This window comes from Leuresthes tenuis, unplaced genomic scaffold, assembly GCF_036924035.1.
Source record: "Leuresthes tenuis unplaced genomic scaffold, fLeuTen1.0.hap1 SCAF_15, whole genome shotgun sequence".
Lineage (NCBI taxonomy): Eukaryota > Metazoa > Chordata > Actinopteri > Atheriniformes > Atherinopsidae > Leuresthes > Leuresthes tenuis.
Genome location: NW_027325369.1, coordinates 25,747,032 through 25,772,879, shown reverse-complemented (window position 1 = coordinate 25,772,879; position 25,848 = coordinate 25,747,032). Strand labels below are relative to the sequence as shown.

The 25,848-nt window shown below is 40.4% G+C and overlaps 1 protein-coding gene and 2 non-coding genes across 5 annotated transcripts in view; 2 read left to right on the top strand and 1 right to left on the bottom strand.

The window, feature by feature from the left end:
- Window positions 1-503: 503 nt before the first annotated feature.
- Window positions 504-25,848, top strand: part of arhgef10 (Rho guanine nucleotide exchange factor (GEF) 10) — a 42,515-nt gene continuing 17,170 nt past the window's right edge. The window contains exons 1-20 of one of the 3 annotated variants that reach the window (XM_072366143.1): window positions 504-675; window positions 6,636-6,745; window positions 9,601-9,978; window positions 10,994-11,338; window positions 12,244-12,280; window positions 12,455-12,543; window positions 12,842-12,898; window positions 13,447-13,634; window positions 14,311-14,427; window positions 15,123-15,234; window positions 15,382-15,494; window positions 15,620-15,697; window positions 15,778-15,957; window positions 16,750-16,866; window positions 16,952-17,044; window positions 17,440-17,610; window positions 18,208-18,353; window positions 18,884-19,068; window positions 23,178-23,293; window positions 24,509-24,636. In XM_072366143.1, coding sequence (XP_072222244.1) covers window positions 6,709-6,745; window positions 9,601-9,978; window positions 10,994-11,338; window positions 12,244-12,280; window positions 12,455-12,543; window positions 12,842-12,898; window positions 13,447-13,634; window positions 14,311-14,427; window positions 15,123-15,234; window positions 15,382-15,494; window positions 15,620-15,697; window positions 15,778-15,957; window positions 16,750-16,866; window positions 16,952-17,044; window positions 17,440-17,610; window positions 18,208-18,353; window positions 18,884-19,068; window positions 23,178-23,293; window positions 24,509-24,636 — 2,687 coding nt within the window. In that variant the 5' untranslated portion in view covers window positions 504-675; window positions 6,636-6,708. Of the gene's footprint in view, window positions 676-6,635; window positions 6,746-9,600; window positions 9,979-10,993; window positions 11,344-12,243; window positions 12,281-12,454; window positions 12,544-12,841; window positions 12,899-13,446; window positions 13,635-14,310; window positions 14,428-15,122; window positions 15,235-15,381; window positions 15,495-15,619; window positions 15,698-15,777; window positions 15,958-16,749; window positions 16,867-16,951; window positions 17,045-17,439; window positions 17,611-18,207; window positions 18,354-18,883; window positions 19,069-23,177; window positions 23,294-24,508; window positions 24,637-25,848 lie in introns of those variants that run through there. The other 2 variants (XM_072366144.1, XM_072366145.1) reach the window with 2 other exon arrangements.
- On the top strand, window positions 6,789-6,862 carry trnai-aau (transfer RNA isoleucine (anticodon AAU)). The gene has a single exon. It is a non-coding gene; the product is annotated as a tRNA-Ile (tRNA).
- trnaf-gaa (transfer RNA phenylalanine (anticodon GAA)) lies at window positions 8,498-8,570 on the bottom strand. Its single transcript has one exon. It is a non-coding gene; the product is annotated as a tRNA-Phe (tRNA).

Below are 25,848 nucleotides of genomic sequence, written 5' to 3'. Positions count from 1 at the left end.
ATATTTTGAGAGGTAAAAGAAGTGTAACTGGCTTAACTTTTATATCATGGAGAAATTTGTAGCTAACTGGTTTCAAAGTTTAAACTGTTAATCAACGTTTGAAGGTTTTACACTGGTAGAAAATAATTCAGTTTGTCGCTTAAGTGTGCCCCCTTTTTCCTAGAAAACAAACCTGACAAAGCTCAAAATGAGTTGTTCAGCTTCTTTATTGACTTTATTTAAAGAAGGTGTGAGAAGGAAAAAACAATTATTTATCCGAAAAGAATATATACATATGTTTTTTAATTATAATGCCGAAAATTGTTTCAACATCATCTCCGGACAGCTGTGTCAAAGTGGGCACGCCTCACATGTCACGTGGGCAAATTGTTGGAACTTCTCGGTCCGCCGATCCATCCTATCGGAGAAGAAGTTGGAATTATGATTGACGTGCCGTTGAGCCAATCATAGCTTGCTGTTGTGCACCCCTTGGCCAATCAGCTTCTCAAAGGAGGTAAAGCGTTTTCATGGATGGAGTCTGCTTACACCGAAGAGATCCAAGTAAGAAGGGAGAAAAGTGAATGTGTTTTGATGTGTCGAGAGTTAAATTGAAGGCATAATTGTGTTACGTTTAACAATTACACGGTACTGCTGCGGAGGGATGAGGTAACTTATCTACGGGAAAGTCATAAAATGGTGAGTTGGGACATTTGTCTAAGTTTTTAACAAAGTTTAAAAACATATCTGTTATGTTAAACGGTCATTTAAGTGAGCTTCAACAAAGAGTTAAATGTAAAATATTTTTTTTTCTGTGCAAAAAAAGTAACTTAAGTGTATTTTTATATTTTTAAGCAGTGTATTGGGAGATTGTTGTAACGTGGCGCCTCAGCTAACATTGCAATGTTGCCAACACTGTCAGCTACCTGCCACAACACATTATACAAATTGGTCACAAATTTGTCCATGCTTTCATGTTAAGAAGTGTCTTTATCACTAAACGAGACATTGTAAAAGGAGGGTGTTTCTGCTTAAACTTTTCCACGGTATTGGATTAACATAACTGGTCAAACATATTTCGACAGCTTGCTTTGATTTGTCTCATAACATTGTGATTAATGTCTTAGTATTAAGCCCATGATTATTTCATGACCAACCAACCTCTTCAAGAATGCAGTTGTACACTAAAAGTAGCCTTTCAAGATTTCAGAAGTGAGTTATGAGCTTGCAAAGTTTGCAGCTTAATTTAACATATGAACTACATTCGTGATTTAATAAACATGCAGTGGAAAATATGTGAACTCATGTGGACTTTACACTAAACTAAAATCAGCAAGTCTTCCTGAGCTGCAGCTACAAATACAAATTCAAGTAGTCATGCATAGCATTCCTCAGTGAGAGCACTCCACAGCTTCAGTCAGCTGGAAGATCAGCCTTAACAGGTAGTAAAACCATCATTTAATGAAACGGTTTTCCTTTATTAGTTGCCTTTCCTGAATAGCAAGGGTCTTCAGGAAACTGTTAAGCTTTTGTAAACCTCCAAAAGGTGGCCTAAAATACAAAGAGTTCTTTCATCTTCATTTGTCTTGTCTAGTGACATGCATGCCCTGTTCACTCTGCCTGTACAATGGTGAGTGGGAGAACTTCAAGGGTCACACACTCATGCATGTACACAAAGGTCTTTGCTGGTAATTTGTTTTGCAAATATGCATGGTGGCCTAGCTGCAAATGCAAATTCTTTATACCTTTCTCCCTGTAATAAATGCCGAAGAAGGCTGTCCAGGGAGCACTGACTGTTTTTTTTATTTTTGTTTGTTTTTTTTAATGCTCAAATTCACTGAACTTATCAGTGTACGGTATCAGGTAGACACAACATTTTTATGTGTCACTCTCCTATTCTCTGTATCGACAGTCCTGATGCTTTTTTAGATGGTTTCTTTTCAGTATCAGACATTGCCAATTTGTAAAGTAAATGTGACCATACAAAACCTCTACTTTGGCAATAGTGACTCATTAAAATGCCGTCTGTTTACCATGACCAAACCTTGGATGCTAGAGTACATAGCAGCTCAACAGAGGAGCATACCATTCATTTTTAGAAAGGCTGTTATGGAGTCACCATCCACCCACCACTGGGCCAATGATCCACTGAGAAAAGACATGGATTAGCAAAATAGTTCAGCAACAGCTGGGAAAGTAAAACCCACAGCCCTTCTGCAGGTGGATGTGAAAAATCACATACCACACACTTTTTAAGCAGCTGGGAGCGTGTTTAAATTTAGACCCAGAGCTGACCCAACATCACAGTAAGATACTTTATGGAAGGCACCATAGCTCACACAGCACCAAAACATCTTATCTGCTCATGTTAATGCATATTTTAGCACTATGTTCTCTGAACAAGGGCTGTAGATGAGGACTATATAAACCACATCCATACCTGCCTGAATGTGAATTAACCCAGAAGTCAAGAGCAGTCTTCGCTTCAGAAACTTTCTCCACCCTTTCGAAGTCGGTGCAAAGACGGGTACTCTGACAAACAAGAGTTCTGCAGTTCATTTGACCAGTCGCTCTTTTCATATTAAATTTTCTTCAGATCCAGCTAGTAAACAAAAGATCTTTGGAGTGGCCACTTATCCACCGCTCACCACACACTAAATAGTGTTCTACTGATGACATGTCAGGCTCTGAAAGCTTTAGTGCGGCTCACTGGCTGGGTGGAGAACAGTTAGGAGTGACAGCCAAGACTGTGCAGTCGCTGCTTTCATGTGGACACCACATTTGAAATAATTTGCAGTTGTAGTCTTCCTTACTGTCTGGTGATTCCTAAACGGGAAGGTCTACGGCGGTATTTTGCTTATTTTGTTAATTAACAGATTCTACTACCAAAATTGAGGCCAGTGCTAATAAAGCAACATTGAGGTTGTATTGTGAAAATATCTATTAAAGTGCTGTTTTTTGTAGGGATGTAATTAAGGGTGTGATGTTGTTATAATCTAATTCTATGTACTGTAATATCAGGAATGACATTATATAATAATTTGCCCCTTCTGTACCAAATGTACTGTCTGAAATCAAATAATCAGCCGTGTGGGCCTCAGTATTGATGTGAATTTCTTACAAACCACTGATATTGGTATTTAATTGAAACTGGTCATATATGCCTTCATTTTCCCAGAGTAAACATTTTTGAAAGAGTCAGCTATCTTGTGCCTGCTTGTAAGCTTCCCCCACCCAGTTTGAGGTCAGGGTGGGTGGCGTGCATTAGTGTGGTGTGTTGTCAAGGCTGCTTGGCTCAGACATTGCGTACTGGGTTGATTTGTATGAGACCCATTGCTTTTTTTTTTTAGATTTATGGCTGAACAATCAGCTGGTGCACATCACTTTTCACCATGCTCTTCACAAGTCGAGGAAAAACAGCACTGAGTTGTTAAGGCTGCTTAGCTTAGTTGACAGAAGTGGGTTTTTGGTTATCCCAGCAATGGGGTTTTGATTGCCATATTCATCACAGATCTTGTGTAATCTACAAAGCTTATAAAGCCACAAATGCAGCACAAGCAGCCATACAGATTTAACAGTTAAACAATCTTCATTTATTTGGCATAAACTACACACTTGCAGCTTTTAAATTCTTATCATGAAGAAGCTTGAGAGAGGTGCCTCTTCTCCTTTTCAGTATGCTGCAGGGCTCTGTCCTGTCCTCCCCACAAATACATTACAGTACTTTGTCAAGCCCGTTCATCATTCTTTGTAGGCCTGGGATCTTCTGTTTTTGGTCGAGGCATGATTACTGTAATCCTGGCACAAGGACATACTGCCAAATAAAACAGCCACCTAAAGTGCAGCAAAAGTCAAAGACGGATGATCACAGCAGTCCACAAGTCTCCCTCTCTCACACACCACCCTCTCCTCCAGGCTTTTGTTTACGACCTCCAGCTTATGTGTGGAATGCCACTTGTCAGTAAGTGTGCACCAGAAAACTCAACAGAAGAATCAAAACCTCTTTCCAGGCCAGGGCATTTGATGCTGAATAGTTCTTGGCACCACACACACAATTATGATTTGACAGATCTGTGATTGCTGGTGTTGAAAACTTACAAGTCCTCTATGATTTAAAGCATAGCTAAAGTGCAAACCTCCTTGTTATTTGATGTTGGGATGATTTAGCTGGAAAACATACATAACTCTAATAATCCAAGGAAATCTTCTTTTGATTTAAATAAATCAGTAAGAACTTTTCAGTTTCCACACCACCCTGTCAGTAAACCGCTGCAGTGTTTTTCTCTCTTTTTGTGAACATAAATGGCACGTGTACGTTATTAGGAATACACAGGTGAGCAAAATGGCTGCTTTAAAGACTCCAGATGACTTCTTTCCTGTCTGCATAACACAGCTCAGCCTTCTAAGCATGTAATGACATGCTCAGCTGAGCCTGTCATCAACTACAGGGATGACTTTACCTTTCTAGTCTCTTTTCTCTGTCCTCAGTCATTGCTCTGAGATTAGACTGTAATACAGCACCTTTTTAATTAAACATTTACCAGATAAGCAGAGTGATTGTGAATGAATTGATGGGACTTTTCCTGCCCTCTTGGTAAGGGTTTGTAAGGCAGATGTGTTACACGTGTTGCTGTTTACCGTGCTGCCCCAGTGGCAGGCCGGTGACACAGGCCACCAGTGCAAGGAGGGCTTTTGTTGAGTTGGTCATCCTCACAGGGTGAGACAGGTGGCAAATGTGGTGGGATTTAATTTTTGGGAGAGCGCGTTTAGTTTCTTCCGTAAGCAAGTAAAAGAAGCATCTCATTGGAGTAATCATTGGAAAAATGAAGGAATTCAGGACCAGATTTTAAATCAATAGTCTGTCAGGCTGTCTGCTTCATGTGCAACAAGATAATCAAAGGCTGAGCCAAGACCAGAGGACAGCACCTAAGTTCTAAATGGATATTACTAAAGAATACAAACCTCAGAAAATTGAGAATCAGAGTCATTTTTCTTTTACCAGTGCTATTTTTTTTTTCTTATTTGCCTTTCTGCCAAGATGTGCACACCTGAATTTATTACTGCTTTTCTACTCCCTTCCTTTTCCTGCTGTCCTAAATCTCAAACAATGCATCAGCTGGGATGAGTCACCCACTGACGCTCCTGTCAGGGCTAGGCTGTTAGTTCTTGCTCCAAAATGTGCCTACCATGTGTTTCACAATGCTACCTTTTTGGTTCATACTTTTATATCACTTTTCTCTGTCTGCTCCCAAACATGGCTTCATCGTCAGTTGTATAATGACATTGTAGCTGCTCCTGTCTGTCTCTTTGAATTCCTTTCTATTGTGAACACTAATATCTCCTCTGGCAACGTTTACTCTACCTGTCTCTGGTTGTGCCAGCATTATGTGTTGGCTGCACTGTATCTCAGTGGACACTGGCCCTGTATGTTCACATCCTCTGTTCTGGCATTTTGCCCACACGAGTGGGACAGAGGACAAAGGGCCAGAGGATTTCACATTGTTTGTAGACAAAACAAGCTTTGAGTCTCAGAATGACTTATCATTCTTGTTTGCTGCACTTTAGGGTTGTAGATTTGTCTCAGTCAGAAATAAACCAACTGTGAACTTCTGTTGTGGCTCGAATTAAACTGAGGCTGTATGGATGGAATACGGGTCTACATACCACAATAATGGCTGCTTTATGCTACAGAATGATGTCATGACTCTGTAATCTGTTCGTGTGGATATTAGCAAGCTGAAGAAGTCTGGAAATAGTTGAGCTTTTTTCTCATGGAGACATTTGACAGAAACTGTCACCTGTGGATACAAATTGTACATCACCAAACAAAGCCTGTGTAGTAGAGGAATGCAATGCCTCTCGTGTCCATGCAGGTCCAAAGGTCTCCTCCTGCCTCAGCATGTTAATGACATTTCCCTGAGCCTAAAAAGACCGGATGCTATTGAGTCAAAATGTGGCAAAGATCCTCTTCAAACCTAAATCTGCCAATAGAGTACATCTATAATAATGGTAAAATCTATGTTCATGATAAAATGTTAAAGTTCTGGTTTGCATCAACATGTTTTTGTGGCACAAAGTAGCCTTTTCCATAATCCAACATGGTGAAAGATGAAAGGGTAATTATTTGATTTAAGTATCTCTGATAGTCTTATCTTAATTTGACTGCATTGGATGTCTTCACTTGAAGCACAACTCTTGTTTAGATAGTGGTGGTCAGTCCACAGGGTGTAACCTAACCATTTCAATAGTAGCCAAGCATGTTTATACCCATGAGGTTAAAAAATGGCCACAATTAGCATATGAGAGTGTATTGCACCCTTAAACACGTGTTATTGTGAACATTCCCTCAGCACCATAAGAGCCTCTTTTGTTTTCATTCACTCCTCCATTTGTCTGAATTAGCTTTGCTTCAGATTCTGATGTTGACACAAAAGGTACCAGACTGTGACCACACGGCCATGCTCCTCTGCTGCGTGTCGCTTTCATTAAGTAACATAACAAGTGCGATGAGGCTTTTGTGCACTTGTTGCTTGCATTTTCCGAGGCAGATGTGCTGAGCTCATGATGTATGGAAACTTCTTTGCTGAATTAATTTGAAAATACTGTGTGTATCAAGCTGACAGTTTTGCTTTTCTGTTACATTTGTCCTTTTCTTTTAGGAATATGTGGCAGCATAGTTGATCCCCTTCATATTGGTGTTCGTAGGATTTGTTCAAGTGAAGAGCAGAAAGCATGGACATGGAAGACTTCCCTCCACCACCTCCTGAAAGTAAAGTCAAGATATTTTGTTTGACCTATATAAGTCAATTTTGGGCCGGTTAGCTCAGTTGGTTAGAGCGTGGTGCTAATAACGCCAAGGTCGCGGGTTCGATCCCCGTACGGGCCACGTTTTTAACAATGTAGGTTAAAGTTGAAATTGTTCATTCAAATCAGACGTTTCTGTACATAGTGAAGAAAACGATATTCAAGATATCATACTGTCCTTTTTCAAGCAAAAAACTTTCTACTGTTGAGTGTTACATACCCAACAGACTTGATTGGACTGTTTGGGACACCATCATGCACCGTGATTAAAAACAAGAAAGAAAGTAAGAAAATGTATCTTCAAATCCAGGCAACTTTGTGTTGACAGCATTGCTGTTGTTTGTATGTGTTTTATGTTTTGCTTATGAGGCACCTGCTAACGTCTCCCCATCATGTTATGGCTCATCACTTCCCGGTGGTTTGCTGAAGCTAGTCATTATAAGTAAACAAGATTCCTCTCCTCCGCCACTGTGGAGTGTGTGGGCAGAGGAACGAAAGGAATAAGGAGGATAAAATGTGCTGTGCAGCCGTGAATACTAGACAATGTTCCTCAGTCCTAGACTGAATACTGCTGCAGAAGCACACATGCATAAACACACAGAAATGCACACACCCTCTGGGGATAGAGATTAGCCAGAGAAATGCTTAGTCTCCAGCTGGTCAGTCTTTTGCTTTGTTGCGGGGGGTATGCAGGAGGGGATCGTAACCCAGTGACTCATTTGAGAAGACCATTATGTACCACAGTGGAGATAAGTCCTTAGAACAGAATCCATATTGTCATTATGAATTGACAATGGGTACCTCTTCTATTCTGTGCACATGCAGGATGTTTCAGTGTGTGTGCTTGTACTTTAAGGACGAGTTAACATAGAGAGATTAGAAGAGCAAGAAGATCCTCATTGACCACCCTTGTTTGTGCTGTTAGACCTGTGTGTGCTTACAATGTAAAGTGATCATCCACCATAGTCTGTAATTAAGATCCATGCACTCATATCCATACATCAAGCTGTCAATCAACTTTTCTATACACAACAGAAGATGTTTTATTAAATGGCCAGCTGTGACTCACTGGCTGGATAAATCCTCAAATCGAGACCTCCTTCGTCCTGACTTATTGTTGGCTCTGTAAACATATGATTATGCATCTCTCTGTCCACAGACTTGTAGCAAGCTATCCGTGCTTTATCACTGAGCCTCACACTATTCATTATTACACAGATGGAAAAAGACAGATAACATCTCAGTTTCCAGGTTTGCCCCTCTCTTTTCTCGCACCGTCAGTCATGGATGCAGATGGATATGGGGTCACAATGCTGACCCGGAACATTAGTCACTGTTTTTCTCACACACCAGCAAGGTGGAACAACTACCTGTCATTGCCTGAGGGAGTCATACTGGTGATTTAGAGCTGTGTGCGTTGCTGTGAGGGACTTCAAAGTGCTTGTGTGCGGTGCCGGAGGTTTCTTTGCTTGATCACTATCAGTGGACAACACGACCCTGGAAGTGTAATATAACAGTTGCAACAGGGTAGGTTAAAGTGCCTGTAACTGAGTTTAAACATTGTAAAGTAAAGCAGTAAGTTCTATTTGGAAATTGGGTGTAAGGGATTTTAGTAAAAAAGAAAAGGTGTAGATCAGGTTTTCTAAGTGGGTCTTTTGTAGGGTTTTCACAGATCAACACAAGTGGAGGGCAAAACACTCTTTGAAGCAGGTCAAAATGCCGAAACCCGGGATCGAACCAGGGACCTTTAGATCTTCAGTCTAACGCTCTCCCAACTGAGCTATTTCGGCAGATGAGCACGTATGGAATACTTTACATTCTCGAAGTGGAAGGAAATCATTTGAACTTGAAAAGTTTTGTTTTTTTGGGGCACACAGTCCGGATATTAAACATAACGTGGAGGTTGAACTTTAGACTGAAAGGTAATACATTCAAGCTCCACTACTGTTGAATGTGCTTGCAAAGAATCTGTGGTATTTGAGAGCAACTCTGTGACAAAGATACAGTTATTTGAAGTAAAGGAGACTGACAGAGATATAAACAACACCTGAAACACTGGGCAGTGTGAATAAGTTCATGCTCTGAAGACCCCATTAAAATAATTACCTGATCATAAAAACGATGAATTTAGGTAGATTTTATTTTTAAAATGTTTGCTTTATGATACAGTCTGAGCCCTGAATCAAACCCATAATACAGTCTTTAGACATCTTGTGCCAACACGAAAAGCCAGCTGATTTAAATGCCTGTGCATTCCTCATCTTTTCACTCTGTTACTTCACTGATTCAAGCCCACACTTAATGCATGACATCAGAAATAAAACTTAGGCTGTACTACTCACTGAAGGGAGTAACAGCTCTCTTTCCTGTTGGCCTAATTGCAGTGGAAACTGGAGAGATATTTGTTGTTTCCTTCTCTTCTACTGCCAAGCGTGTGCTCTAATGTGAATGTGACGCCTCTGAAGACTAACTGCGACTTGTAGCCCTGCCCTAGTTTGTGTTTGCTAAAAAGCAAAGCAGCTGCCATTTTTTTTGGTGCTAATCCTTGAAGTTAAACAACACTCTGCCGTAGTGGACCCCATGCTTGATTTAAAGTCTGTTTAAGGCTCAGCCAACCACAACACCTCTTTTAAGTGCCTTTCTGATGTTTATTCCTTCATGCAGTTTTTTTTTTGACGAAATAACCAAACTATCTGTTTTTACTCTTCTGGTGAATTCAGTACTGACAAATATGTTTTATACCTCTTAAAAAAGCAGATATCAAAGGAATAGAGCAAATATTCTCTATTCACCCAAAATCTCTGAAACATCTGTATGCAGTGTTGGCAGACAGTGTCCCATATGCAGATGAAGATGAGGGAGAAGCCTTTGACTTCGATGACAGTGGTGATGACTTATCTGAGGCACCTCCAGCTCCCCAAGCCCTCACCAGCAAGGATCCGAGCCAGGACAATGTTGTTATCAGTCAGCCCATGTTGGACTCCCCTCCAGTACCTTCCTCTACATCCAACACAGCTCAGTCATCAGCAGACACAGCAGTTACTACCAGCAGATCCTCCTCACGAGATGGAGCAACAACAGAAGCTGAGGGGACATTTGCAGCTGTGGGGGCTAATGACGGGGAAAATGATTTACCACCACCTCCAACCCCACCTCCTCCTCTTGATGATGACATACAGACAAATCCCGGAAACACAGGTTTGCAAACCAAAGTGTTGACATTTCACCGCAGGCTCAAGTGAGAGTATTTTATCTCATTTTAGCTTTTCACTGGGGCACAGTCCTACACGTTAAATTTGTACATAGAATAGATTTAATTATAAAAGGTGCCTTAACTACAGTGGGGTTTTTTCTGTTCTTTGTCTTCTATCATAAATTTTCCAAATCCTCTTGACTAGTTCTGTTTGCATTATCTGGCTCTAATCCAGCCCTTCATGTCAGGCTAAAGATAGGCAGAAAAGAAGAAGAAGGGCTGTCTGTCTCTCTCATGACACCTTGTATTGCTGTCTGGTGCTGGACATTGTCTGGCTTTTATCTCTTAAAGTCACGACAGCTGCTGCAGGCGCGGTTATCTTCCGCTTGTTCTCACTCAGTCATTCTGAAGCATTTTAGTTCAGAGAAGCTCATGCTTTATTGTGCTCCAGTTGTTGCCCTTCGAGGAACTCCATGATTAAAACACTACATTGTATTTAACTATGATTAAAGTCACATATTGGTGAGTTGTTAAACTCATGTTTCCTGTTTTGCATTTGTATATTCACTTCTTAACCACCGGCAACCTCTCGTCTTGACCTAATTCTGTATCTGCCTGTAGTGGCTCATCCAGAATGGCAACTCTTCAGAATATTTGAATTCCCTTTTCAAGACCGACATTGTAGAAGTGGAACACCACGGTCGATCAGTTTGTTGCATACAATAGTCCTCAAAATTAAATCCATCCTTGGAAATGGTCATTCTATTCTCTGGAGAGTCAGAACAAATAGAATTAAACTTAGAAAATGACTCTTTTAAGAGTCAATGTCTGCATCTACAGTTCCCTACAAAGCATTTTGATAATCAAATGAAGTAATATTAACTAAGGCATGTGGGGCTTTTATTTTATTTTATTCTTTGAGGATCATTGTACCTGACCTGGCATGTTTCTGATGCTGTGATCATAAGTAATTGTACTTGAATCTTGTGTAAATGAACTGTGTCTTCACTCACTCACCAGGTAGTGAAGGCCAGATTGCATCCACGAACGACCCTCACCCTCCACAGGCCATCCATAGGACCTCCTCGCAGGGCAAAGTAAACCCCTACTCTGTAATTGACATCACTCCTATCCAGCCGCAGCAGCCCGGGCAGCAGCTTGGGTCCTCCTCTTCCACTTCCTCACAAACAGAACCAAAAGAACGCGAGGGACAAGGCCAGGATACCCACGCTGGTTCTGCTGGCATTACTTCGGGATACTCGGTGCCAGTGCCATGTGGCTATGCAACCCCTTCAGGTGTACCTCTCATCACCCCAGCCTACACCACACCTGTCATCATTCGACATCTCTCCATGGACGAAGATGGTAAAGTAAAACTGAAAGGAACCTTTGAAACTACTTATTTTAAGAACAGTTTATAAAATATTTATGAATTCTAAAGAGAGATTAGACAAAGAGAGACTTTATTCTCCAAGTATCTGCAACAACAGAAAGTTCTTCTTTTTTTGCTGTGATACGAGGCTCTGGCATGTGAAGCTGTCTCAGCTACTTCCACCCCCCATCCTTTTTTTCTCTCTGTTTTTCCTAAAGCCTTGCCACAAGGAAATGGGGACTAAATTTAGCCCTCCCCAAAGATCTGTGTTGGCTGTGAGGATTTTCCGGTTTCCCTAAAATCTTGCAGTAGCAGAGTCCTACTCTGTAGATTGGCAGGCTCAGCTGCCTAATTGCTCTGTTATTATCTTACCAAGGTCACACCAAGCCGAAATACTTAGAGCTTTGTATTAGGGAAAGTTTGAGGTGTTTGAGCTTGGAAATTCTTTACAGTTTTTTTTCAGTTTTTGACTGGAGACGATATGTGGCTAAGATATTTAGCTAAGGCTTTTTTTGAAGAACAAAGGGCTACAGAAGGCATTTTAAATCAAGCACACAGACAAGTAAGCACATTTTCAATTAGAATATCATGTGAATTTATGCATGTATGGAGTCATCAGTGACATCTGGTGGTATATGAGAAAAGTTTCAGATTTTGGAATGAGGTCTTTGGAGTGACACAAAGTTAGATGTTTTTTATTTTTGTAAAACAAAATCAAGAAAATCTTTGACAGTTTCATAACTCACTTCATGCGCTTAGCTATTCTGAGCTGTACTGTGCAATTGCTGTTTTGATTTTCTGCTTCTTGAGAGCTTTGGGAAGAGTATACACATCTACCAACAAGAAAACATATTGTGGTATAAGTTTCCTTTTTCTAATGTTTCTCCTTGTCCTTTAGTGACAGTAGTTGGGACCAGCAACACCTCCGCTGACAGGTCAGTCCCAAAACTTAATTAGGACACTTCTCTATAAACCATTTATTACATTTTATCACCCCAGTAGCTTAAGTGAGACATGGAAAGTATACTTGCCAAGTTGATCTCTTCTTGACCTTCTTCTTGGCTTCTTGACCTGTAACTGACCATTTAAAAATGTCAATGTTTTTCAAGTGTTTTCAGTGAAGAGTATCCACCTATTACAGAGGAGGATGCTTTGGCTAAGTGGGCATCAGATCCTGCCAACACTGCATGGATGGAAAGTAAGGAATGATAACTTACATTTAACAGAAATACTACAATACAATACTACAATGATGTTGTTGTTTCGGTTGTCTTTACTTGTGTCTCCACTCATAGCGCATGCCTTCAGAGTGCTATTACCTTTTTTTTTTTACTGAATTCCCAGACACTTCCTTCCCTGTTCTTTTGAGGAAGGAGGCCCTTGAATGTGCTTTTCTTTTAGATGCCTTTTACATTACATCCTGATAGTTGTGTGGACAAGCCTGCTGTCACATGAGAGAAGTATTTACTGTTGTAACTATTTCATATGCACTTCAGATCCAGATGAGGTGATCTATGATGACGTGCCCAGAGAGAACTCTGACTCCAACACAGGTTTGTAGGCTTTTTTTTAAACATTTTTTTCATGCTGTAGTTTCACTAGTTCAGCATGAAACTTCCTGTTTTTAGTTGAAAGTGTGGCAGCACTGTTGTCTTTCATTTTCTAGACATTTTTATTTTGTTTATATTAAGCTGATGCTGCTTGTTTTGAAGTGCCACTCAGTTCAATAATCACATGACTGAATATTTGACTAATGATGTGAAAATGATGGGCTTTGTAAAGTGGTTTCAGTTGGTTCAGTGGTTGCAATTTTATGCCAACGCCACACAGCTCTGGCATAAAAAAGGATCATGCAATATCAGCTCTTTTTTGACCTGATCTCAGCACAAAAAAATGTGCATACCAAGACATTTATTCCACAACTTTCAGGTTATTCTTCTTTAATGCATTAAAACGCTGCTGCATCTTTTATTGCAGTACAAGCTGAAGTTAATACTGATCAGTTTTGAATTGATTGTGATTGAAGTGATTGAATTAAAGGTAAAACCGAACTACAATATTTCCTAATACGTTGTAATGTTTGTCATTTCCATTCACACAGATCCGGATGAGATGATCTATGATGACGTGGAGCTTGGTGAAGAGGGTGGCTGCAATAGCTCCCTCGACACCGGATGGAGCTCTAGTGAGTTTGAAAGCTACGACGAGGCCAGTGATGAGGAAAACCGCCCTGAGAACGGCCTCCCCCACGCCTTCATGAGGGGAAAACCACCTCAGAGGAAGACCCATGTGTGTAAAGCTATTACCCTGTTATTTCCCAGCCAGGCTTCCTGCCAGTGACCAAGACCTGTGTCAACATATTGACCAGTGCTTGTATTTTTTTCTAGCTTCCAAATATCTGCTTTACTTGAAGATATGGTCCATTTACTTCTACAAACATGAAAGTGACCATATCCTGGCTTCCTGCAAACTCGCTTCAGTGTAATTCCCTTCTTTTATGTAGCATTGCCATATATAGAATATTTGACAGAAAGTTAATCCAGTTATCCTAAAAACTGAAAGGCTGGATTGATTTTATTCTGTATTTTATAAACATTGATCAGAGCTGATAAATACTCATTTAACTTAAAAATCAAAGGATAAAACATGGATCCAACAATCACTTCAGCAAAAGTTAAGTCTATCTATTTAAAGACAATTATCTGAAACTAGTATTAACATTAGAGTTTATTAAATACAATCCTATGTGTGTATCAGTTTCCTATATATTAGATTCTTTAGTTCCCCCCTCTCCCAAAAGCAGAAAAACCGTGGACCGTGGAAAAATCAAACTGATTCACTTTAAATTGTCTCGCCAAAAGGATGTTTTTGGAGGAGAAAAACATCAGCGGACCGATGATGACATACAGACAAATCCCGGAAACATACAACCATAACCAGTAATGCTTGCTTTGCTTTTGTTTAGCTCTCTCAAGATTTGACACGCTTGAAAGAACACTATGAGAAAAAGATGAAAGATCTAATGGCAAATACAGTGGGAACGGTAGAGCTGCAGCAGCTAAAACAGAAACACGAGCAGAAGGTAAACTACCTGAGGCTCACCTCATTTGTTTGTGCTAGATAAAGTAGTCCCAACCCTTTACTCTCATTCTGGCTAACTCCACTCTTGGCATCTTGTCACTGACTTGGTTCCCTTCATCCCGCTCTGATGTGAATGACTGGTGGTGGTGGTGTTGGTGATGGGTTTGCAAACAGTTTATTTGCCTCACTACCTGCTGCGCTGACATGTCTCATTAAATGTTTATGCATCAGAGGTTGTAAAGATTAGGCTCTAGTGTATTCTAACAAAATATTAGCTTGTTCCACAGTGAACTGAGACACCAGCAACAGAGTTCTTATTCAGTGTTTTGAAAATAGCTGAGACTTTGGCATACTGTCTAAATGACTCCACTGTTTGTGGCTTTAACATTTTTTTAATATTAAAGATTGATTATTTTCTAAGGAAACACTGTGCTAATTTCAGCTGATGTTTCAGTTGCTGTCGCTGGTGAGGTCTCCCCTCCTTTTGTCCTGTGTTAGGTTCTACATCTTTATCTCTACTCTAACACTGCTCCTGTCCCACATAGATCAGTTCAGTGGCTTTTTAGTCATAGGTTTAGAAAAAGTCAACTAAACTTCACTTTGAACTGTTTTCATCTTGAAAAACAACTTGGGTGTGTTGCTATTAAAACATACATTTATCATCTTTTTTTTTAATTGTATCTTTTCTTATCAAAGATGCAAAAGCTGGTGAAGGCAGCAAAGGAAGGGACCAAAGATGGGCTTGAGAAAACCAAAGCTGCAGTAAAAAAGGGACGTTCATTCATCAAAACTAAGTCATTTTGTCAAGGTAGGAAATCTTTCAAAGTCTGGTGTGCTTTCAGTAATAATTCCCTCCACTTCTTAGCTCTTAAGTTTATGTTGTTAAGGTGAAAGTTCTTTAAGATATTATTGCAGTGTCCCACTTGCCTTTTCTTTCTTTCTTTTTTTTTTTTAGAGAGGAAGTCCGCCTGTTTTGAGGAAGAGGAGACTGAACTGTTCATTGAGGTGGACTGTTTCAATGTTGAGCCGGTGCTGTGTCCAGCACCAGAAGGTCTTTCCCAGCAGCAGGTAATGAGCATGGCCTTTAACTTTGATCCATCTCCAAGCAACTCCTTGAAGTGGCTTTTACATAAAAACTTTGCCAGCTGCCCAGAGAAATATAAAACCTAAAGGTTGCTATTTTATCCCTACAGCTTGTGAGAAGATGTATATTGGGGTCTATTTTGGAAAGTGAGAAGAACTATCTTGAAGCGCTTAAGAGGATTTTAGAGGTATGCAAATACATCTGCAGTGATTGTTAAATTGGTTTTAAAATGGTGGTTATTACAGGTCATACTATCTGCTTTATCAGCAATATGAAAAGCCCCTATCCCAGATTGAGCCCAGGCTGCTCAGCGACAGGAAACTGAAGATGGCCTTTTACCGAGTGCGTGAGATCCTGCAGTGCCACTTCCTGTTCCAGATTGCACTGGCAAGTCGTGTGGCTGAGTGGGACAGCCTGGAGATGATCGGGGATGTTTTTGTGGCGTCGGTAAGCAGAGATTGTAATTTGAAAACTAAAGCAAACTATACATATAATTTACAGTAACCCTGAATTGTTCAAATTCCTTTTTAATGCAGATCCACAGAACTCCTCGCTGTTACTCATAGCAGCGGCTACCGATCTAGTTCCCTGAAGCTTACCTACTTATATCTGAAAGAGAACAGAGCCAAATCAAAGAAAATTCCCCGATAGAGTGACACAGAGTGATTTCCAACACAGCAAACAACTAATTCTCTAAAAAATTCAACAGCATTATAGCAGAACATTTGACCCCCATATACATTTGTAAGATATTGCTGTAAGCGTAACTAATTTTATAGAGTAACTGACAAACCAAACTAAAAGGAGACGAAACACAAAATAACCTTAAGTTATATATATATATATATACAATAAAAAAATGTATAATTCCTTATCAAATGTTTTTGTAGTCATGTAAAAGTACTTAAAATACATGACTACAACAATATTTTCCAGTTTACTCAGACTTTAATGCATTGTTTTTGCACCAGTTATGGCTAATAAAACAAAAACAGGACATAGTTTGAAACACTACAACAGACTATAGTGTGGTTGTTAATGTCATTATAATTAGTTCAAATTAATTCTTTAATTGGAGAAAAAAAATCTCCCTGAACTCTCCTCACTATCTTATTTCTGAGTTAATCGAATACCTCCATCTGCAGCATTATGTTTTTGGCTGTGCCTCCCAAAAACTGTTGCAAATTAAGTATTTCTATGTATTTAGAAATCCGGTTGTCAATCTCTGTGTCTCTACAGTTTTCAAAGTCCATGGTGCTAGATGCCTACAGTGAGTATGTGAACAACTTTAGCACTGCAATGACAGTTGTAAGGAAGACCTGTGGCTCCAAACCTGGTTTCCTGGAGTTTCTCAAGGTTTGAAAACACTGACACTGATTTTTAAAATGGCATAAATATGTTAACTTAACTGCAAAACAGTGACCTGTCTTTTCCTGTGCAGCATCGTCAGGAGACCAGCAGTGACCGAATGACTCTTTATGGCCTGATGATGAAACCTATCCAGAGATTCCCACAGTTCATTTTGCTCCTTCAGGTATAACAGAAGACAGTGTTTTGTATTTACACTCACCAGCAGAGGGAGTGAGAGACTCAGAAATGTTTTTTCAGCACTGATAGAAAGTGAGCTGCTCTAAAGGGATTCAATTTCCTCTTTTTTTTTTTCTTTTAAATCTCTCTTGCCATAGAAAATATGGGGCACAGGGCTGCTTTCTATTTTAAGTGTAGTTGTGCATAGCAGAAGCTGAATAACTGCAAATACCCTTAAAAAACGCTTAATGTCGTTATTCATACCTAGAATACTAAATCCTCATTAATCATGAGTGTGTTTGCTATATGAACATGAAAATGGGATGAGTAGAGCATGTTTACAGTGAGAGTTGTACAGCTCCTTTTATTGACTTTATGCTTGACTTCTCTCATCTTGATCAGGACATGCTGAAGAACACACCGGTGGGTCATGCAGACCGTCTGCCCCTGCAGATGGCCCTGACTGAACTGGAGACGTTGGCTGAAAAGCTCAATGAAAAGAAAAGGGAAGCTGACCAGCGCTGCGAGATCCGCCATATTGCAAAGGCCATGAATGAGCGCTACCTCAACAAGGTCAGCCCATTTCTCTCGGGTGCTGTGCTGTGCATATGTAGCGTTTGAAATTGAACCGTGTAATGCTTTAACCACTGCTTAGTGGAGTTAGTCCTCTAACTTGGGTATTTTATTTACATAATAGATTTGTAAAGATTGTAGTGTTAGAGTTGATTGTAAAGTTTTGATCTTTTTACCATGTGCTTTTGCATTTCTCTTTGTCTTCCTTGGGTGGCCATCAGGTGCTTTGCGCTTAACAGTTTCTACAAAATTCTCTCCTGACTAAATGTCTTCTTTTTTCTTTTTCTTTTTTTTTTTGCGAGCATGGCATAGGACAACATGTGCTCAAAACACCGACCATTTCTGCGGTATAATTATTGCAGCCACCTACTCTGGCATCTGTGATACACGTGTTTACAAGAAGCCTATATGGTGCAGTATAGCATTGCTCCTTTTAGGCTTTGCTTACCCAGAATCACGTTTTAAGTAGTTATCCAAAATTAGAATGTTAGGAAACGTGCCAAATACGTAAAGACTAATTAAATCTTACTCGTCCACTTTCTGAGCAGCGTACTCAAACAAAAAATCTACATCTAACTTACTGTCCCCATCCCTTAGCTTCTGAGTAATGGCAGCCGCTACCTGATCCGTTCAGACGACATGGTGGAGACGGTCTACAATGAGCGTGGTGAAATCATCAAAACCAAGGAGCGACGCCTCTTTCTGCTCAATGATGTGCTCATGTGTGCCACACCCAATATCCGGTAAGACAGACCACAAGCCAGACTTTACTTTGATTTGCCAGTTTTTTCTCAGTTTCTCTGTGTCATCTTACAATTCTACAAAGTCATTGGTTTTGGTCTTTTCCAAGTGAAAATCTTAAAGAAAACTAAACTGAAAGGAAATGTGCCAGTCTGTAAGGGGAAGGCTGGTAGTCACTGCATGTAACTGGTGTCCTGGGGGTGACTTAAGACCACAGCGAGTCTCAGACCAACTGTAGTCACTGTGGCTTGCTCTTTAACCGCAAGTGACAGGAGATCCCATTCCAGGGATTTTCAGTTTCTGTCCTGTAATTGTAGCATGTTGTTCACCACATACTCCCTCTGGCAAATGTGCAGACTTGTACAAAAATATGTTGTTGTAGATGAATGACATTTCACCTCCTTTTTATCTTTCGAAAATGCCTTCATATGCTTTCTCTGTATGAGTGTTCATTTATTTGCACGGGCTAGAGGAAACTTTGTCATGTTAGCAACATGAATCACAGCCTTTTTCTTCCCTCTGCTCCGTCCAGATGTCAGGATGGCAGTGGGAGCGGTAGTGGAAATGCTCCGCTCGACCAGAAGTTCCTTTTAAAGTGGAGCGTGCCCTTGAGCTTTGTGGATGTGGTAGAGTTCGGATCCAGCGAGGACATAGTCGACAACAGTCGCTACCCAGCCCCTCATTCTGGGGAGAAGGTGGTGATCAACGCTAAGCCAAGTATGAAACACATTTATCACATTCGGTTATTTTGTGCCTGTAGTCTTCCAGTCTGTCACTGTTTCTCATTCTGTTAGGTGGTAAACACCAGGACTGGTAGAAAATCTAACAATTTTATGTAGCTGAGTTGATTGAATACTGACAGCAGTTGAGGACTGGAAAACTCATAGAAATTTGATAAAAAGGCAGTTTGATAAACTGCACTTCTTACTTGATAAATTTGAATAGGAAATTGTGCCTGTCCTGCACAAACTGAGAGTGTATTTTTCCTTCTGCAGTCTTTTGGTCGGCTGGCTGCTGAGTCCAGTGATTTCATTTTTTCCACTGGGTTTCTCCTCTGTCACTGACAGCTGCTCAGCCACTTTAAAAGGCCCAGATCATAGTATAAAGAGAGTGTATGATTTTACAGTCACAGAGTAGCAGTTTTTATTCCAGGATTTGTTTTGTGTGTTCATATGCGTGTGTTAAGGCTGTCTGGTGTGTTGTTGAGTTGGTGACTGCTTTGATAATATATTATGCCTGGTCTGTCAAAGGTTAGGACTATTCAAGCAGAGGTCAAAGGTTCACATTTTCAGTTGCCTGTGGTAGCAAGCCAGAATTACTGCTGCTAAATTACACACTGCACTAAGCCCCTGCTGTAGTTTGCCTACTCTCCCATTCTTTTATAGAGTTCCTTTTATTCTGTCTTTTTCTGACGTCACCTTTATCTTGTTTTAATGTGTTGCAGCATACCGTCAGCCATCTATGTTCGATTACTTAAATCTTGTAAAGTTTTAGTCGGGGGTGAGCACTTACTGTTTCCTGTCTTCCATCGCTGTAAGATACTTCTTTCTTTTATTAGTGTGCTTTCATACCCTCTTCATTTTTACCTCTTGTTTAATCCACATTTGATGTGCACTTCCTACATCATCTCATGTCAGGTCAACTGCATTGCTCTGCCTATACTTCACTGAGCCAAATCAACAGGCCCGCCATTACATCAGTTACCAGATGGCACAAACAGGCCTGAGTAACATCTGGTCCGACTGAAGGGTGTTCTTAGGGCTGTAGCTGACAGACAGGTTCACAGCCTCATCTTAACCAGCTGTGATGATACAAGTGTATATGTACTGCCCTCAAAGACCTGAGGAAGGCCCTATGGGGCTTACTGTGTTGTGGTGTTCGTTAGTTGAATTAGATGATGTGGAAGTTGATTTTGAGCTGTGTCCCCACATTGCTTCAAAATAGATCTGTTCCATCCTTTGAAAGGCCTGTATTATCGTATAAGTCAACAATAACACAATGGCCTTTGCTTGGTTATTTTTTTTGTGTATCTTTGGGAATGCGTGTGCATGACAAACGCACGCTTTATCCAGAAACTTTGAAAAGTGGAAACAGCAGTTTGTCGGTCGTCTGTCTTCAGCCAAAAGCAGCTCTGGGATCAACCAGCTAGACTGCACTGAAAAGACTCTCCAGCACATGATGTCATCTCTTTGTATGCCTCTCTGTTTAGTTCATCTCTATGCAGCGTAGCAAGTGGACCACCATGCTTACTGGTCATTTAAAGTTACATTTTCCCGCTGCTCTTACAGTCAGTATGTAATTTGTCGATGTGTTGTTTGTTTTTAGTAAGTGTGTAAATGCATGGGATGACTGCTCTGCCTCTGAAGATGCTCCCAGGACGGTTTTGTTAGAAAACTCTCGGTATTTGGCACCCGCACAAAGAGCCATTCAGAAAGCTGGGTCCCTGTTATAATGGGTTGCACAGAGCCAGTCTAGTCTGTAGGAATTCCTTCTTTCGTGATGATTGATTTATATTGATCTCTGTGTCTTTATTATTTGTAGACGTTCCTGCAGGTAATAAACAGCAAAATATGCTATAAAACTTTCCCATTAACGATTTATATGACACTTCTTCTTATTTAAGAAGATGAAAGGAAGAAATTAATTGGAAGGCTACCACAGAGCCCCATAATACACGCATCGTGGTGCTTGATGGCACACGATAAATAATTTAGATTAAAAACTACATGCATGATGGAATTAAACTTGCACCGTGTACATTAATCCTATTCCAAATCTTGCTCTTTATGTGTGAGTTCTGGAGGTTTATTCAGCATTTGTGTCCTGACCTGCATTTATTTCCCTTTGTCTCAGCCTTTGGAGAGACAGATGAACTATGAAAAACCTTGCAGTTATGCTCACGTATGTGTAAAGATGGTGAAGAATTCTGTCTTAGCAACTTTTTGTTGGCAAACTCAAGATAGAAACCTCTGAGAGTCTCAGTGACTGCTCAGAAATCTGACATTTGGCAATGTGCAAACAAGGATAAACGTTTCCCCGAATGCTCAGTCAGCCATACCTTCAGGAACAGACTCGATTCGGTTGCCATGGAGTCGAATCACCAGTCAGACTTTGTGATAATTGCAGATAACAATGACGAGGGAGAGAAAGAGCTGAGGGCATTTAGGTGCCAAAGACTCAGTTTTAGCAGTTTAATCGCCTATTCACTGATGTGCACTTTCAACAGTTATCTCCAATAGTGAAGATGATTTATGCAGCACAGTCTTTGGAGCCAGAATTTAATTTGAAAATGTCTTGTTCTTGTTAAATGATCCGTTTGAACAAATTACCTCAATCATTTGTTGGTTAGTGAGGTCTGCCAGCTGACAGGCAATCTCCATGTGTTCCGTGTGCTGTTGTTCAGCGTTAAACTTTTCAAAGGCATTAAAAACTTTTTAAATGCTCCACTTTTGATTACGATTTTGAGATGTTTTTAAAGAAAAATGATTTCATAGCTAAATGATGCTGTCAACAGAAACCAGTATTCACATTTACCATGCAACACATCTTCTGAAATAACCCTGTGAAATAAAAAAAATAAAAAAGATCACACCACACAAAGGTGGCACACAAAGCTTTATTGAGCTGCCACAGCAGTAGTAGCAGTTTGTGCTGCATGCTGAAATCTGCTTTGCGGGTGGATGAGGGGAATTTATTGTTCTTGACAAGTGTCAGTTAACATGTGAGTGACCTGACCTGCCAACCGTCCCACTTGTGTTCCGCCACTGCTTCAGAACCACCCTCATTAACAGACCAGCTACGTTTCCTCTGCTATAAGCAGACCAACGGCTCGGTTCGTTTGTAGCTTGGTCAGCTGTGCCTTTGCAGACATGAGAGAAAGATTCATCCAGTGGTTCTTTTCTAGCCCCGACCCACACAGTTATATGGTGTAGTCAAAGGGTTTGTCACCCCATTGGGAAGTTAGCACAGCTTAACTTGGTTTAAAATCATACATTTCTGTTTAAAGTCAGTGAATTTTTCAGACTCGGACCATTATGTCTTTAATTTAAGAGAGTTAAATGTTTTCGAATTTCATGAATGTGAATTCACTACTTTAAGCGTGAAGGAGCAAGGGAGACTTTTGACCTGGGATCTGTGAAGTGTTCTGTGCCGTAGTGTTTTATGTATTCATAAAGCAATCAGTGGTTTTCTGTTGGTACAGATTTACAACACTTTCAATTAACCATGCTCATTAGATCACATGGGATCATTCTTTTGAGTGTAAAGAAAGAAGAGAAGCAAAATAGCAAACAATAATACATCACTCCATCCCCGTTGCAGCAGATAGTGAAGAGAATAACAAAAAGGATGATATGAGCCGTCGTGCAAAAACGAGGCCTCTGAAAGCTAACACTGAGTATTAGTGTTCCTGAGAACAAGTGAGGACATGGAGGAAAATTACTGCCCAGTTTGCATAGCTGTCACCGCTGCCTGTGGGAAACCAACTGATTCTCCTTTATTGATCTTTTTCCCATTTCGAGCTGCTGCTCTCATCAGACTGACCTTGCTCATTGTCGCCTGTCTAACAGCTTTCTGTTTGGGAACTGTTGACAGCTGAGACTTACAGACCTCAGCTAAATCTCCTTGTTGTCAGTTTCAAATTCTTTCACACTTCCTGACTGAATGCTGTTTTAAGTATTTTCATGGTTATCTGTCAGTTGAAAACGGAGCCCAAATCATCTGTATTTTAAGTGATGGATCTGTCAGCGTAGCTTCACTTTCATTCTGTTTTATGTGAGTATAAAGATGCAAATAACGTAAAAAAACAAAACCATCTGTCTGTGTAGACAAACTGTACATGGGCCCTGGTCAGCTGTACCAAGATCTGCAGAACCTGATCCATGATCTCAGTTTGGTCAACCAGATCTCCGGCATGATCAGCAGCCTCAAAGGAAACTACCAGGTAATGTATAGCTGCACTAAACACAGAGTTCATGTCACATCAGCGGAGCTCTGCACTTCACTTACACTCAGCGAAAGTTAGATTAAAATCTGTTTTTGTTCAGAAGTTTGTGAGGTCATCATGAAAGGAAAGAAAGGAGCACTTGTTTTTTATTTTATTCTTAATCTGATATAAGATCTTTTGGATTGGTTAAACTGTGTGTTAAAAGCTTCTTAAGCTTGGCAAAAATTGATGTTTAGAAATGTTCCTTCTTTGCACTTCTGTCATGTTTCCCCATAGATGCTTATAAGTATTTGGTTGTTGTGTAGCCGTATGATATTCAAGCTGTGGAACGTACCAGGACAGGCAGTTTGTCTTGAGGAGACTAGAAGTCTCTTGTGTCTGATTTGCACCACTCAAACACAAGAGTGGCTGTACTGATGAAATATACAGTGTATGTAATGCTGTGTGTGCTGCACTGGTAGGTCTGTCAGAAGCAGAGTGGGAGGCTGAGTGACAGGGAGGCTCTTAGAGAGACGTGTGTCCAGGTAGATGGAGGAAGGGATGGAGATTGATGCAGAGTCAAAAGGAAAAGAAAGATGGAGCAAGCACTAGGAGGATTTTTGTTAATTTCTTTTTCAATCATCTTGAAAGGTCAAGACGTCATTGCAATGAAACTTTAAGGCCAAATTTCCCATTGCTTTTTCTTTCAATGACAATCAAAGCTGCTCCACTGACAGTTAGGACTTGAGCCGTATATGATATATTAGGCAGAATAGTCGTCAGTTATCTGGCTTGAGCCTGTAGTTGCTCTGTTGATGCAGTAGCATGATACATTTTGCAATATTTGTAGATTTAGTTTGAAAAGTAAAAAACATTTACAGCCCGATATGATGCTAACCAATCAATACAACACACCTGCATATCCGTGTGCATGGCCTGTGTCGACACAAATTAGGAATTAGACCTGCATATCCTACAGGACGGATGGTATTGAAGTGACAGCTGTGTCTATTTTTGTGTCTCGTCATGTTGAGGACAGTATAGGCAGTACATCCTCTTAAGACCTGTGTTGAAATTTATCTTTCTCTGAATACGTTTGATCATGGTTTGATGTTGAAATACTCTAAACTACATAGAATTCATATGTTCTCTCATTGTTTTTCCCACTTTATGCCCTTTATATTACTTCCTCTTTTCTTCTGTTTTTCTTTCCGCCAATTTTATTGTGTACAGAATGTAAATCCCACTGTGGCACAGGACTGGGTATCAGGCCTTCAGAGATTGATACTGAAAAAGGAAGAGGAGATCAGGGCAGCTGACCGGTGCAGGATCCAGCTCCAGCTGCCTGGCAAACAAGACAAGTATGTTTTTTTTTTTTTCCCTACACTATCTTCAACTTAAATTGGAGCATCATGCTGAAAGCACATAACAGCAGTCTCCAGTCTCAGGCTTTACACCCCCCCCAAAAAAAAATGTTTTGTTTGTCCTAGGGTTGCTTTTATCCCCTTTTAACCTGCTTTCTCCATCTCTGTATACCCCACCCCACCCCACCCCCACATCCTCCATATATGCATTTGGCTTCATGAGAATATTAGAGCACATTTGAGTATTTGGATCAACAATTTCTCCACCATCTCTAATCTGAGGCTTGAATCACATGAGAAGAAATGCACATCAGTGTTTGCAACCAGAGTCTACCCAGCTGCTGCTGAACACAAGTATTCATGTTGCACATTAACACACTCTATTATAGTCTGCACGTGGTCCCCCAAGGGTGCATCTTGTTTTGGATCTTTCATATTCTCCATGAGGACCATAAGTGTCTTTTGCTGCTCTCTCTGTATTTCTTTTCTTTACTCCATTACTCATCTCTACTGCATTTAACTGCTGAGATTATACATGGGTATGTTTGGAAACACAGCTGTGCCTTTCTCATTCCTCGCCTGATCCCTCCGTCTCAAAAAACAAAATTTCTCACCACCAGGCTGTGACAGGAGTGATGCATTTCCCACTTCCCAACACACACTGCAGGCACATGCATAATGGCTACACAGTGTATACACAAGCTGCTTATAGAAGCGATAATTGACATTGATTTCTGTCCTGCTTTTTCTCCTCGGTCTGTATCGACCAGTTAGACTCATTCAGCTTCAAGACCTCAGTTCAGCTTAGCCAGAGTCCTTTTTTAATTTGACAGTATCAGGTATAAACAAACATCTATATCTAAGGTCAGTATCTCAGTATCAGGCCATCTCAGTGCGATACAAAGGTCAGTCGGATCTAAAATACTATTACTTTTAGTTAGTAAAACATGAACTCAAACTAACTTGAAAAAAAATGCAGATGCAGCTGATTCTAATTCATTAGACACTAATGTGCTCATTTTTCATAATGAACAAAAAGCTGGTTACCAGTTAGCCGTCATAGCTCCAGTAGTCTTACATTGTCATGTTTGCAGAGGCGTTTAGGTGTTAATACTGTCTTTGTGTCCGTCGTGTTGCCGTTAACCCGACTACAGTAAATGTATGAGTACATCGGAAGATGTTTCGCTGAAGCAGTTGTGTGTAACAAAA